The sequence below is a fragment of the Paramisgurnus dabryanus genome, chromosome 5 (genome assembly GCF_030506205.2).
Source record: "Paramisgurnus dabryanus chromosome 5, PD_genome_1.1, whole genome shotgun sequence".
In the NCBI taxonomy this organism is placed as follows: domain Eukaryota; kingdom Metazoa; phylum Chordata; class Actinopteri; order Cypriniformes; family Cobitidae; genus Paramisgurnus; species Paramisgurnus dabryanus.
The window spans coordinates 11,698,670-11,713,682 of NC_133341.1; the positions used below are offsets into that span (position 1 = coordinate 11,698,670).

The window sequence follows — 15,013 nt, forward strand, 5'->3', positions numbered from 1 at the left end:
ATTCATTGTAACTTAACCCATAAGAATAAGATTTAAAAGTTTTTATTCTGCATGAGTAAAACAGAGAAAACTGTTTTAGGTATTTTCATCGCGAACTTTTCATTAGGTCATCAATTCTAACGCCTGTAAGTAGTTCATAACAAACCCCTCCTTACCTCAATATGGGTGTGAGGCCATGGTGAAACTGATCGCTTATTGGCTCAGCAACGAGGAAGTGAATGTGATTGACAGGCGGGTCAACCAATAAACAATAAGCGACCAACTGAGATAATGGACCGCTTGTACATAAAGAACCAATGGTGTAGAATGGGCGCGGTTTGCTGTCAGATCAGATTGTCTCTCAACCAAAGGAAATCTCGTTTTTGAAAGAGAGAGAGAGAGGAAAGTTGCGTTTGAGCTCTCCCGGATTTCCACCTGACTGCTCGGGAAGCGGGACACTGGGCACAGGCACAATGTTGAGTTTGGGGAGCGGAGGAGCGAAATCTAATAAACCGTCATTTGTGTCTTACGTTACGCCTGAGGTAAGTGAGACATGTGCAGTGTTACGCGTAGGTTGTTTTCAAAACAATAAGAAGACACCGATTTGTAACAAGAGTTGAAACAGCAGTCTTGCACTGGGCGGGGTTATTTCTCATACTTATGCTAAAGTTTACATTGTTGACTTGTTTAAGTTTACATAAACAGAGACATTTCTTGCAAATGAAGCAAAAGAGCTGCATTGATTTTGTCATCTAGTTACACGCCAGTGTTTAAATCCTGTCGGGATGATGATTAAAATCCGTTTTCGTACTCTGTGTATACTACAAATTATTATATATTATTATAAATTATATATTTTTATTTTTTTGTAATATTTGAATGATTTTATGCTTATTGATTCAGCTGCATTGCAAGCTCATGGTTGTATGACATGTGATGTGCTGTGAGTGAGTGCAAACCATTATGGGCCGTGCCTGTGTGTCTCGACCCTTTGATGGACAATGGAGTTGTGTATCCTATTTGTTCATTATTGAAACCCTGATGGAAAATATTTGTTGAACTTAAATATTTGAGAGTTGCAAATGCTTTATTTGTCAGTGTTATATGTTGTCAAATATATAACAAATATGAGCGTAGTACACAAGCGAAGTAGATAATAAACATTTACATATTAGATTGTTCAGGGTTTTTACAAAGATTACAAGAACATAAGGTGTTTCAGCATTAATATAAAATATATAAAATATTTGACCCAACACAGACTTTAATCTTGTGTAAAACTTAATCTGTTTCCTGTCATGAAGATCAGTTAGTCAGATCTTAGCATTCTTACCTCAATGTCATTTCTGTTGGCTGTATATAAATAAACTAAGACCCACTGTGAATTATTTTGCTGTGTTTTGTTTTAAAAGCGAGTTTCAAGAGAAAGTTTTCCCCCAGGAAGTCTTCAAGGAAAGAGTTAACCAGTATGCATGGGATCATTTATGAAGTTTTGGTCATTGTGTTTGCAGATGATCCTATGGTTGCCAGGATCTTTGATGGATTGCTTTCCTTTATTCATCTTGTTTGTTTTGATTAAAATGACTTAAGGCATACAGATAATATTTTTAGATGCAACAATAATACTGGATTTTTGTATGATCAGTTTTCATTTAAGATTCAATAGTTGTAGGTTCCTCATACCTGTCTCTTGATCTTTCAGCAACTTTAAGTAACATTTGTCAACTTCCTCTCATTTGTGTGAGCTTTGTGTGAAGTGTGACATGACATGTTCAACATTAGATAGTAATGTGTGGATTATCTTGTAATATTTGTATAAGACATCAGCTATATAATTTATCAAGTTTACCATTTATAGCATACAGCATAGTTTTATTACTTCTGTTTTAAGGAAATAAAATTGGAGAAAGACCCACCAAAAGAAGAGAAACATCCTGATTTGCTACCAGGTAAGAAACTCATTGCGTAATGTTTTGCTATGCATGTTTTTTCCTGTATAACCTGTACAATGAACAGCTGACTGCATTGTTAAGCTCAGGTTTACTTCATTGTTGTCAGTAAATAATAAAGTTTGTCAGTTTTAAACCTCCCTGGGTGTAGTTTTATGTTCACACTTCAATAGTTGCTCTTTACGTCAGTCTCTGGTGTACAGAGATCGCATATAGTGTAATTGCAGCTTGTGGTTTTTCAGATACAGAAAAGTGGTTCATACACTAAAACACTTGAGCATAGTCCACTGACCACATTATTTTATGCGCACGAGTCGACAAAACAAACTTGAACCACAAGCCTTTCTTATTTTATTGGTATTGTGTTTAGTGCTGACATTGTGTACATATAACTGACATGAATGTTCAAATTTGTTGCAGGGGAAGTTGTGTTTTGCAGTGCAAACCCCATCCTCAAATATACTCAAGATGATCTCTCCCAGCGTGGGGTCTTTGGCACATTGTTCTGCACCAATTTTCGCGTTACGTTCATTAGTGATGAGATCTCTCAGGAAGAGACCGTAAGTACATGTGACATGGATTCAAGTTTAACTAACATCACATGTCCTTAAATGTGAAAATACAATTATTCGATCTGGTGATACTAGTGCAGAAATCGTACACTTCACCTTTAACCTCCCAAGACCTGGATCACTTTTTTTTGCACCATAATATTTCATTCTGTGTAACTGGAACGTGTTGTACACAAATGTGGACGATTACACTTCTTTGTGTTCAAAGACAAATATTTGGGTATTATTGGTTCTTCCCTACCCCAAAATACATGGTAGAAATCTGAAAAAAAAAATAAACCAAACCTCGGATTTAAGGAGGTTAAATATAATTTTGTGTCTCACCTAAAAGTAACTGTCTGTAAGTGCGATTGCCAAAGTGCATGCAGAATGGCCACGCATGAGGAACTGTGCTATCCGAGTGCTCTCGCTTTAGCTGCTATTTCAGGAACTTGTGTCTTTGACTCACTGGCAGTGAAATTCTGGTGGGAAACTAAGATGACTGAGAAACTTAAGTGACAGACTTATTTGAGGCATGTGAGATAGAAAGATCCTTTATTGTCCCCAAGGACGAAATTTGTTTTCACTGTAGGTACGTACATAACACAATCACAAACATAACACTGATTGTTTAACTTTCAACATGGAAAAAAGTCCATTTTCAGATCAATTCTGGTTTTAATAATCACTTGGACTGGGATCATAGCATGTAGAGGTCAATGAGCTTTTATCAAGGATGCAAAACAATGTGGGTGCTCAAGGTTACACTTGGCTCTATTAATGTTGGTTACGTTCAGGATAATATTTAAGGGAGGCTAAATAGGAAGTAAAGTCTGTTCACACTTGATTTCACAAATAAAATATTGTGTGAAAGTTTTAATACCACGCACTGAGCAAGACAACAGCACGTGCCTGTGTTAAAACGGAGTATTGCAATGTGATTATTTTTGTCATTAAGAATGTCAGTGTTACCACTTCCAGTGTATATATACAGTACATGTGGTTAACATGACATTATATGACGTATATTAGACTGGTACATCAACTCACAACCGTTGAATCACCCGGTAACTCTTTGTTTCAGGCCAAGAAATTCAAGAACAAACTCTACGGAGAAAATGACATTCCATTAATGTGTGTGGATCACATCTATGGTGGTAATAATTGTTTTTAATCATCATTGATATTACTATTAATGGATCTAGATTATACATGTTAACGTGTGCTTTTCATTTGATGGAGTTTGATGATTCATTTCTTTCAAGTTTATGATGAAAAGAGGAAGCTGATAACAGGAGGCCTTGTGAAGAACAAATGCCCATCTAAAATGATAATTCACTGTAAAGATCTACGAATGTTTCAGTTCTGCCTGACATACACCAAGGAGGAAGATGCTAGAAAGGTAATTTGTTTACATGAGAAACAAAGGGAAGTGTACAGTAATGAGAGTAACATTTCTCCTTGTGTATTTCTTTGTTTTGTTAGATCTTTCAAGGTATTGCACACCATTGTTTGGAGGAGAAATCTCTGAAGTGTGTCTTTGCCTTTTCATATGAGGGGACAACCAGCCCAGGTGCAGATTTGAGATGTTTTTATTCTTTCCATAGTTTAACTTGAAATGAAATATAGCTGGTTTTAATAAGTAGTACTGTTTGTGTATGCTTAAGGGACACAGCATGCTTAAAGGGGACATATCATAAAAAAATCTGACTTTTTCTATGTTTAAGTGCTATAATTTGTTCCCCAGTGCTTCTATCAACCTAGACAATGTGGATATAGAACAACCCAGTAACTTAGTTTTGATAAACTATTCTCTGCAAGCATGTGAAAAAATAGATAATTGAAATTTGGCTCCCCTTGTGATGTCAGAAGGGGATAATTCCGCCTCTTAATCTGCACTATCCAACCACAGCACTGCCATTTAGTGCAGAGATCAGCTCATTTGCATTTAAAAGGACACACCCAAAAAGGGCACATTTTTGCTCACACCGACAAAGTGGCCATTTTAACATGCTATAATAAATTATCCGTGGGAGCTTAAACTTCACACATGTACTCTGGGGACACCAAAGATTTATTTGACATCTTAAAAACGTCTTGTGAAATGTCCACTTTAAGAACATGAGAACTTCCTAACATTACAATTATGCAGAACATGCAACATTTGCTTATGTAGGACCAGCTGCTGACATTTTAGTCTAACATAGTCTCTACAGCTGAAATCCAACAGATGTCTGAAAGAACAGCTGTCAGTCTTATATATATTCCAAAATATCTATCTGGAATTTTATTCTTGTTTTTGTACAGTTTGTGCAGCTTCTTAACGTTCAGTACATGAGTAATAATCTCTTTTAACGCATTAAACTGTTATGTCACCTAAATGCATTATTATTATGGAATGCAGCTTCCAATGCATTTAATGTATATAGCAAGATTTAAGAATTTAGTTAAAATAAAACTTGATCATATACTGTAGTATACAATGTCAGACATATACATTTTAAATCATGCATCTTAAACAAATAAGGCTATTAATAGATGATGCCGGAACAGCAACAGATGTCATTTGTGCTAAATGATGGTTTTGCAGACATGCAGAGGAAACACGAGACAATTATGTTCGACGCACCAGAGGACTGGACACAGGAAATGAAACGGACCAAGTCGAATTGTAGATTAGTTACTGAAAATGAGAACTTTGAAATCTCGACGAGGTAAATTGTGCTGATAATGTGTTGCTCCTATTTATTTTATTTTAATCTCTAATCTCTTTATACTAAACTCGATGTTTATACAATCTCAACCGCATTGCTTGTAGATAACTTATATATATAACTTTGATATAAATGGCTTTAAAGCACCAACGATAAAATATATAAAAAAGGGGAAGTGTTTGTTATAGGTTGTAATTCTTTTAAAGTTTTATAAATGTAATCATTCTATTAAGGTTTTTTTTGCATGTTGCTTATACAAAAGTGCATTTGTCTTAACCCAGAACTTTATAAGTACAAAAATTCAACTAATGTGTTTTAAAAAACGTATTATTAAAGAATTAGAAAAATGCAATTGAAACCTATGTGAATTATAGCATGTCACACCTCTGCTGCCACTGCTGAACATGTCTAGTCAATTACACTTACATTATTAACCTACAGTATTTCAAATTCCAACATGAGTATGAATAAATTATTTACATTTATCCAAAAATGTTTGGTTTATTATGTAAAATATACTTTAGATATTTATAAATGAATGATACTGGAAATATTTAGATGTATATGAAATAAATGTATCCAGTAAAAATATCCTCTGATGCTCCTCAGGTTACCAAAGTACTTTGTCATTCCATCAGCCCTAGATGACTTAGTCAGCCACCAAGGAAAAGGATTACCTGTGAGTTATTATATTTATTATTTTTACAGTAGATTATTATGTCTAGGATGGTCCTTTTGTAAATCATGTTAATGAAATTCTTTGCTTTACTGGAATTTGCTGTTAAAAGATCTAAGGACTTTTTTTTTTATACATTTTACAGGTCTGGTGCTGGTCTCATCACAGTGGTTGTGCCCTGTTCAAAGCATCTTTCCCACCTGTGGCACAGGAAGACGGGGATTTCCAGAAGCACTTGGATACGTAAATAAACACACTTTTGTGACTGGCCTTTAGCTTTTAATCTAAGCCAGACTGCTGCAGTATTCTCTTATTTCTCTGTGCTTTTTGTTAGTCAAACACTGTGTGTGGGAATAGATTCAGACACCCAAGGGCACAGTTTTATCAGAGAATAATGTGCTAGTTTGTTATCTAGCAATGGTATGTTGTACCTCTGTATTTCCCCCTCTCTATTCACTGAAAGGACCAAATGGTCATGAAACGTGGTTTCCACCAAAAAAAAAGTCTTGTCTTGAGGGTCAAATGTTTTTTGCATTTACAAAATGTGGTTTCTTCTGTTGCAGAATGATAAATGCAGTCGCACATAATTATCTTTACTCTGTAAAAACAGAGGACCTCTCAGAATCACTTCCTACTATACAAGACATCCAGCAGTCTTATAACAAGTTCAAACTGTTTTTTCTTATCGGTGAGTTACAGAATATACTTTGTGTAGTTTCTTTCACAGGAATATATATATATATATATATATATATATATATATATATATATATATATATATATATATATATATATACACACACACATATATATACACTAGTCAACATTTGAAGTGGATCAAAACCTTTCCTAAAAGTTGTCATAAAACCAATACCCAGTACCCGTTCTTGTCTTAGAACAAATTTGATTAACATTTTTGATCCACTTCAAATGTTGACTAGTGTATATATATATATATATATATATATATTATTCACATATATATATTTCACATACACACAGGTGCTGGCCATATACTTAGAATATCATGAAAAAGTTGATTTATTTTACCAGTTCCATTCAAAAAGTGATGTGAAATGGCATGGAGTCAATCAGTCTGTGGCACTGCTCAGGTGTTATGAGAGCCCAGGTTGCTCTGATAGTCGCATCTTCCTCTTCACAATACCCCATAGATTTACATGGGGTTAAGGTCAGGTGAGTTTTCAGGCCAATTAAGAACAGCGATACCATGGTCCTGAAACCAGGTACTGGTAGCTTTGCACTGTGTGCAGGTGCCAAGTCCTGTTGAAAAATGAAATCTGCATCTCCATAAAGTTGGTCAGCAGCAGGAAATACTTTAAAACTTCCTGGTATATGGCTGCATTGACCTTGGACCTCAGAAAACATAGTGGACTAACACCAGCAGATGACATGGCACCCCAAACCATCACTGACTGTGGCAACTTTACACTGGACCTTAAAGGAGCATTTCACTTAGAAAGATTAATCTTTATAGAAAGTGCGTCATATTTGTAGTCGAAATGTAACATACATTTAGAATTTGGTGCCTATTTGACAGAGAAAAGGGGTGTTTGTAGTCTCAGCCCCTCAACAAAGATATTGGACTTCCTTCTTTCAATGATGCAAAATGATGATTTTTACATCATTGAAAGAAGGAAGTGCAACACTGAAATCTGTATTTTTCCTGTCTCAGCGACAACTGAGAAATGATGCACGACCATTCAAAAACATGACTGGGGTTCTAACTATACAAAGCTTAATGCAAATGGGTGAAGTGTCCCTTTAAGCAATGTGGTTTGTGTGCCTCTCATCTCTTCCTCCAGACTCTGGGACCCTGATTTCCAAAGGAAATGCAAAATTTACTTTTATTAAAGAACATAACTTTGGACCACTCAGCAGCAGTCCAGTCCTTTTTGTCTTTGAGACGCTGTCTGTTGTTCAAGAGTGGCTTGACACAAGGAATGCAACAGCTGAGTCTCATGTCTTGCATGCGTCTGTTTGTAGTGGTTCTTGAAGCACTGACTCCAGCTGCACTACACTCTTTGTGAATCTCCCCCATATTTTTGAATGGGTTTTGTTTCACAATCCTCTCCGGGGTGCGGTTATCACTATTGTTCATACACTTTTTGCTACCACATCTTTTCCTTCCCTTCGCCTTTTTTATTAATGTGCCAGCCTCTTTTTGCAATGACCTTTTGTGTCTTGCCCTCCATGTGCAAGGTGTCAATGGTCGTTTTTTGGACAACTGTTAAGTCAGCACTCTTCACCATGATTGTGTATCGAACAGAACTAGACTGAGAAACCATTTAAAGGCCTTTGCAGCTGTTTTAAGTTAATTGGCTGATTAGAGTGTAGCACCAGGTGTCTTCAATATTGAACCTTTTCACAATAGGCTTATTTCGAAGAAACTGAATTTGGGATTTCCCTTAATTGTCAGTTATAGTTATTCAAATGAAAAGAAATAAACATTTAAAATATATCAGTCTGTGTTTAATAATAAATTAATAAAATATACATATATATAAGTTTCACTTTTTGAATGGTATTAGTGAAATAAATAAACTTTCTGATGATATTGTAATTATATTACCAGCACCTGTATATATTAAATGAAGTACTGGACATTTTTATTTGCATTTGCACTAAATACATTACTTTTTGTCATCTAGATAATTCAACAGATTTTTGGATGTCAGATGTGAAGTGGTTCTCTTCGCTTGAAAGCTCAGGTTGGCTAGATATTATCAGGTCAGTTTCCATTCATAGAATTCATGGAAAAGTGAATTAACTGGTCTGAATAATCACAATTAAGTGGAAATAGAAAGGGCATACATTTTAATTGATAAAAAAATTTGGCAACACTGGATTTACTACACTGTAATAAAAAAATGCTGAATGCAAGTTTAATCAAATTAAACCTACTATTTTAAGTTTTTGACTAGTATTTAGTTAACATAACTTAAAAACTATTTGGAATTATTTAACTAAATTTGTTAAGTTAAAGTAAAAAAAATGATAGTGTAGTATTTCCCCAATGCTGATAATAATCGTATTCCTTTTAATGCCCTTAACAGACAGTGTCTTCTAAAAGCAGTAGAGGTGGTTGAATGTCTTGAAAAAGACAACACAAACGTCCTTATAACAGGTAGGACAAGCAGGTTTAAGTGCATATTATTTCACATAGACAAAAAAACCCATCAAAAATATGACATTTAGTTGAAAAATCGTTAAAGGAGCGGTGAATCAAAAACTCAATTTTAACTTGATAATTTGTTATATAAGAGGTCATCATACTAAAATGAACATCCTGCAAGGTTCAGAACTGAAAACGTCCGTGCTACTGAAATATAACCGTTTTTGGAACCAAGCCAGCTAAACACTCCAGTGTGGAATTCGGAAATCTATGACGTCAAAGTAGAATTGAAGCACCTCCCCATAGCCAAATACAACGACCACTTTTGTAGCCCCGCCCACAGCTTCGCGTGACACACGTGTCTCAATCAGTAAACATGTCTTTAAAGATTGCCAAATGTAACCAAAATGACTTTTAAATACATTTTTTCTGATAGACTTTTATTTTGACGCGGTGATCTGTTATAATAGAGTAACCATGGTAACGAAGACTAGGGTTGTGGAAGAACCGCGTGGGAACAACACAGAAGCTGAATACTTTAATTTGGAGGCTCGGAAAATAACATTAGGAATGTGTGAAAAAAGGTTGTTTTTGAAGAGTTCCAGCTCGCGTGGGGAGTGTTTGATTACCTTGTGTACTGTGCGGATTCACTTGTAAAGAAGCAAGTCGATGCTGGATTTGCAGAGAGACTGTGATTAAAAGCACCACTAATATTGGATCTGACGAAAATGACACAGCAAGTAAGACATTTTACTTTAAGTTACTGCGTTTCACTATTGCTTTGTTAGAAGAGATCGCTTGATATGTCCTGTTGTAACATCCGTGTCTAAACACGTATGTTTGACTGTTTTAATGTACTAAAAACATTAAACGATTAATAAAGGTGCAACACTTAACAATACGATTGTAATTTAACAGGAGAAATATGCAAAGGAAGGACTTATCCTCCGCAATTTAGATTCTGATGCCCGCTTACTGTGTTGTATACGGTAATTTAGGAAAGTTGCGTTTGAACGGTCAAACACTCAACAAAGCTTTTTTATCATATAACTGTGGTATGTAACGTTACGTGTATCTAAGAGCAACCTCACAAGCACAATAGAAATATACAAAGTTATTGATAAGAGCTTATCAGCCGCAGTTTATAATCTGATGCACGCTTACTGTGTTGTGTACGGTACTTTAGTCACGTCGAGTTTAAAGTTTTGTTTCTACTTTACTATACGTATTGTCATTTATGTGTATCATCTTTAGCACCCAGAATCTTTTGTGGCTCAAACATATGTGTTCGGCTGCTATTTTCACACATTAATGTTTTTATAACATTTCCCCACATGTAATGACGGGGAATGAAGCGGTCCAATCATAGCAGTGGGTGTTTACGTCTAGGTCTTCAATGCGGCCCGCCCCTTCAAACGAAGCTTTTATCCAGAGAGCCACTAATCCATGTTACAAAATAGCCTATTACTTATTGTTTTTGATGTTTTTGAATGTAAAAACCACGCGAACATCATAAGTAGACCTCATACAACAGTATAAAACAATAAAATCGACAAATTCACCGTCCCTTTAATATATATATATATATTTTTTTTTCTTTAATTTTCATTCAAAGGTGCAGACAAAGCATTTCCACATTAAACCCTCAAACATGACACTTTATAATTGGATCCCCTTTTCTTGATTCATTTCAGAGGAAGAGGGGACAGATCTTTGCTGTGTGATTTCCAGTCTGGCGCAGATAATGCTGGACCCTTATTACAGGACACTTACGGGTTTCCAGAGTCTGGTGCAGAAAGAGTGGGTGGCTGGTTGCCATGCTTTCCTGGATCGATGTAATCACCTCCATCAGAAAGACAGAGATGTAATTATTGCATGCTCGCTCTCGCCTCTTGTTTCTTCTGAAGCTTTATTGAGATCTAACAGATTGATGTTCTTAGTTTTGTGACTTCCTGTTAATGTTACTTTGCCTTTTTCACTCGAAAATAAATCAAACTTGCTTTCTATCATAAAATTGTAGGATTACTGATAAAACATCTGATTCTGAACGTATTGATGAATCAGTTTAACATACAAATACATGTTTAACTCTAGGGTTTTAATTTGATTCTTGTTTTTAAATGTCTAGTGTCAGTCTCCGGTCTTCCTACTGTTCCTTGAGTGCGTGTGGCAGCTTGTTCACCAGCACACCCCAGCCTTCCAGTTCTCTGAGACTTACCTAACAGTGCTGTCCGACAGTATACATGTGCCAGTATTCAGCACTTTCCTGTTCAATTCTCCCCATCACAGGGAAAGTGTTATGAAGGTAGAAACTTTTGTATTTATTACGGTTTAAAAACTTTGTTGAGACAAAAAATATATATATAAAAAAATATATATATATATATATATATATATATATATATATATATATATATATATATATATATATATATATATATATATATATATATATATATATATATATATATATATATATATATATATATATATATGAAGAGTTTGGTTCCAAAACGCAATAAATCCATTTTGACAAATTTCGGTAAAAACGTGTTTTCTATACCAAGAAAGTGACAAGATGAAAACCACTATTTTCTTCTACAAACTTTCACATCGCATCTTTTGGTTATAAAAACATAAAAAATTCAAATCCATAACTTGATTTTCAAAGATTTATTATAAAAACGAATTATATTTTCCACAAAATGCAATAAATCCATGACAAGTTTTTTTCAAAATTCTATACATCTATTCAATCAATGTATAAATGTGCATTCATTTTTGCCATTTTATATTCATTTAGTTGAATAGTTGTACACACTGATTAAAAAATAACCATTAATGGCATTAATCAAAACACTTACTTTGTCATATTAGGAACACTGTCATTGCTGCGCGGTTATACTTGACGTCGTCGCTTAACATTTTTTACAGCGATCAGCTGTGATTCTCGTTGACTTTGAGTAAAATAATGGAAAGTTTTTCATAAGATCCCCTGGGGTCAATGTGTTAGCACGAGAGAAGCTAGATGCTGTCGGGAGAACAAGCGATCGTCTCCCGAGTGCCTCTCGCCTAAATTATTAGATGTTGATGGCTTACGTTTCTTTCACGTCACAGAAAACCACAGGTTAATCAATGCTATCAAAGTATTATTTCGTTTTTGTTTGTTTGTTGATCACGAAGTACAAAGTAGATGAGGAAAACTAGGACTCTGTGTACTCAACGCACCGCCATTGGTTGTTTACATTGCGTGGAATGGTGCACTGTAATTTATGGAGTGGATTTATTGCATTCTGTAGAAAAGGAGTAGTGGCGTTTATTGCGTTTTGGGAAAAAAGGGAGAAAAGATGACAGAATAACATGGCTGATATTGGATTTTGCGTAAAATTAAGAATTTACTTTTAAATAGTGACCTGATATAATACTGATTTTGGCATTAACTCATTTTTTTCAAAAATGGTGTTTATTGCGTTTTGGAACCAAACTCTTCATATATATATATATATATATATATATATATATATATATATATATATATATATATATATATATATATTAGAGCTGGGCATAGATTAATCTAGATTAATCTCATACAAAATAAAAGTATTTTTGCATAACATATATGTTTGTGCTGTGTAATTATTATTTATATATATAAATACACACACATTCATGTTTGTATTTACGAAAAATTTACGTGTGTGTGTGTGTATATATTTAGTTATATTTTTATATATTCTAAATTCTATATAAAAACGATATTTAAATTTCTTTAATGTGTGTATGTATGTATGTGTGTGTATGTGTTTAATTATGCATAATATTAACACACATCACAAACTCATATTTTACGCAAAATTACTTTTATTTTGTAATTTTTATATATAAATTATAAATTCATTAATAAAAATAAATTATTTATTTTTATTATTATTATTATTTAAATCTGTATTTTGGTAAATTATCATAAAATTACAAGTAAATACACAAAGGTGTTGTTCACACACCCAATGACATTCCCTCTTTTTTCCAGTAAGATATCAGTCACACATCATTACCAAAATACCGGTAAACTCTGTCCGAAGAAAAAGCTTTCCAATAAACTGTTGGGCGGCGAAGCCAATTTTGCTTTTTGTAAACAATGGTGCGTTATGCCTTCATATCCGAATGTACGCTGCCCATATTTTAGTTTTTCACTTTTGTGGCAAAGGATGACAGCTGTGCAGTTGCTCTTGACCAAATTAGATGACTTAAATCTGCAACCTGAGTATAACAGCAGCAATGTCTACCCATAAGGCTTCAAAGAGGGTGTGCGAAAGACATGGACAATTTGACAAATAGATGATAAACTGTTTTAAACAATTGTGGTGTCAGAGTGTTATGATGTTTTTTGGGGGGTCAAAATTGCTGTGCATTAATTAGAAACCTTTATAGAAAACAGTCACTCTATAAATGAAAACAGTTAATCCGGTGTAATGTAATCATTAGTCTGCAGATGCTCAGAAATGATTTGCCTGCTCCCCGTCTGATGCACTTGGACACGCCTCCCACTAACAGCTTTTGCCTGACTGTCTTTGCAGGTTGAGTCGCCACTAGCACAAAGCGGCCCATTGAACTGTCCTTCAGTGTGGGACTGGTCTCTGCAGTTTGACAGCAAGGCCCAGAATTTCTTCCTGAACCCCCTGTACTCGGAGAAAGTGAAACATGTTGTCCGCAGAATTCACAAGCCCAAGGTTAGATAAAGAAATCCCTTATTTGTAATTGAATATTTCGTTTTTGTTTGTGCATATAGAACAGTAATGTCTATTTGCTAAATAAATTAACATTTTCTACCAATTATAGCACCAAAGACAGTTATCTTTACCCTGCTCAGCCTTTAAAACACCACCCAAGAAAGGTTTCTTTAAGGATGAGACCGACAGCCTTAAAAAGATGTTACAAATTAAACGTATCAGTCGCTGGATGGGCTCCCCTGACTCTCCCATGGTGTCCTCACGCGAGTTCTACGAGTCTTGGCAACGGCGTCCTCTGGACTATCACAGCCTCCTGCTTCCCTGTCTGGATGGACCGGCTATTCGCCTCTGGATGCAGCGCTACCTGCGTTGGATACCTGAGGTTAACATCCTGGGCGGTGGATCTGTGGCCATCACAAGCAAGCTTATGGAACTCCTAAGTCAGGTGCAGGATCTAAAACGTGCGCTGGAGCAAAGAGACCCATCGCAGGCAGCTAAACTCGATCATCGCTTGCACCTTCAGCACAGGCCGCTGTCATTTGGCTCATCTGGACATATGTCGTCGTTTCCCTTTGCTTACAACCGCAGCCGATCTTTCATGCCTATCATTCCTACAGGTATGCTGCAAAGCATTGTGTTAAATGACAACTTGGCCATTCAGGAGGATGAGGTTGTTAGTTTGGTTTAACAGGAAATGTTATTGGTGAATACCGGATAATAGTGGCCTTGTCAGATTAAAAATGCTGATGGTGCTAAGAGGGTCTTTTTGTAAAGTAATATATGCCTTTTTTCCAAACCAAATGTGCCCTACTGTACTCAAAGCATTACATGAGATGTTAAATACAGGATAATAGTGGCCTTGTCAGATTAAAAATGCTGATGGGGCTACGAAGGTCTTTTTGTAAAGTAATGTATGCCTTTTTCAAACCAAATGTGCCCTACTGTACTCAAAGCATTACATGAGCCACACAGGATTTAAGCTTTTTTATTATTTTTGCACATTTTCCATCTGTATCTTAGGGAAACATCACCATGCATTTTCCTTTTTAGACCTTCACAAAACAGGAACAGGATATAGCTCTCAACTTCCAGCTCTTCCACTGAGACGCTTCTTGCATAGCACAGTGTTACATTAATACTTTTTTATTACCAAGTAATATATTTTCACATTTAACACATTTTTTGACATGTAAAGGAAGTTCGTCCTTGTTTTTTTGTCTGACATCTAATAGCTCTGGCTAAAACTGCACTAAAATATGTTTGATGTCTTCTTAACTT

The 15,013-nt window shown here is 35.3% G+C and overlaps 1 protein-coding gene across 1 annotated transcript; it reads left to right on the forward strand.

The window, feature by feature from the left end:
• Window positions 1-349: 349 nt before the first annotated feature.
• Window positions 350-15,010, forward strand: mtmr12 (myotubularin related protein 12). Its single transcript, XM_065266758.2, has 16 exons — window positions 350-521; window positions 1,871-1,928; window positions 2,349-2,488; window positions 3,564-3,636; window positions 3,745-3,881; window positions 3,965-4,052; window positions 5,070-5,193; window positions 5,803-5,872; window positions 6,015-6,112; window positions 6,433-6,557; window positions 8,539-8,617; window positions 8,944-9,014; window positions 10,697-10,866; window positions 11,131-11,307; window positions 13,583-13,735; window positions 13,845-15,010. The coding sequence occupies exons 1-16, from the start codon at window positions 453-455 to the stop codon at window positions 14,421-14,423; spliced, it is 2,211 nt and encodes a 736-aa protein (XP_065122830.1). The 5' UTR covers window positions 350-452; the 3' UTR covers window positions 14,424-15,010.
• The last annotated feature ends 3 nt before the right edge of the window (window positions 15,011-15,013 follow it).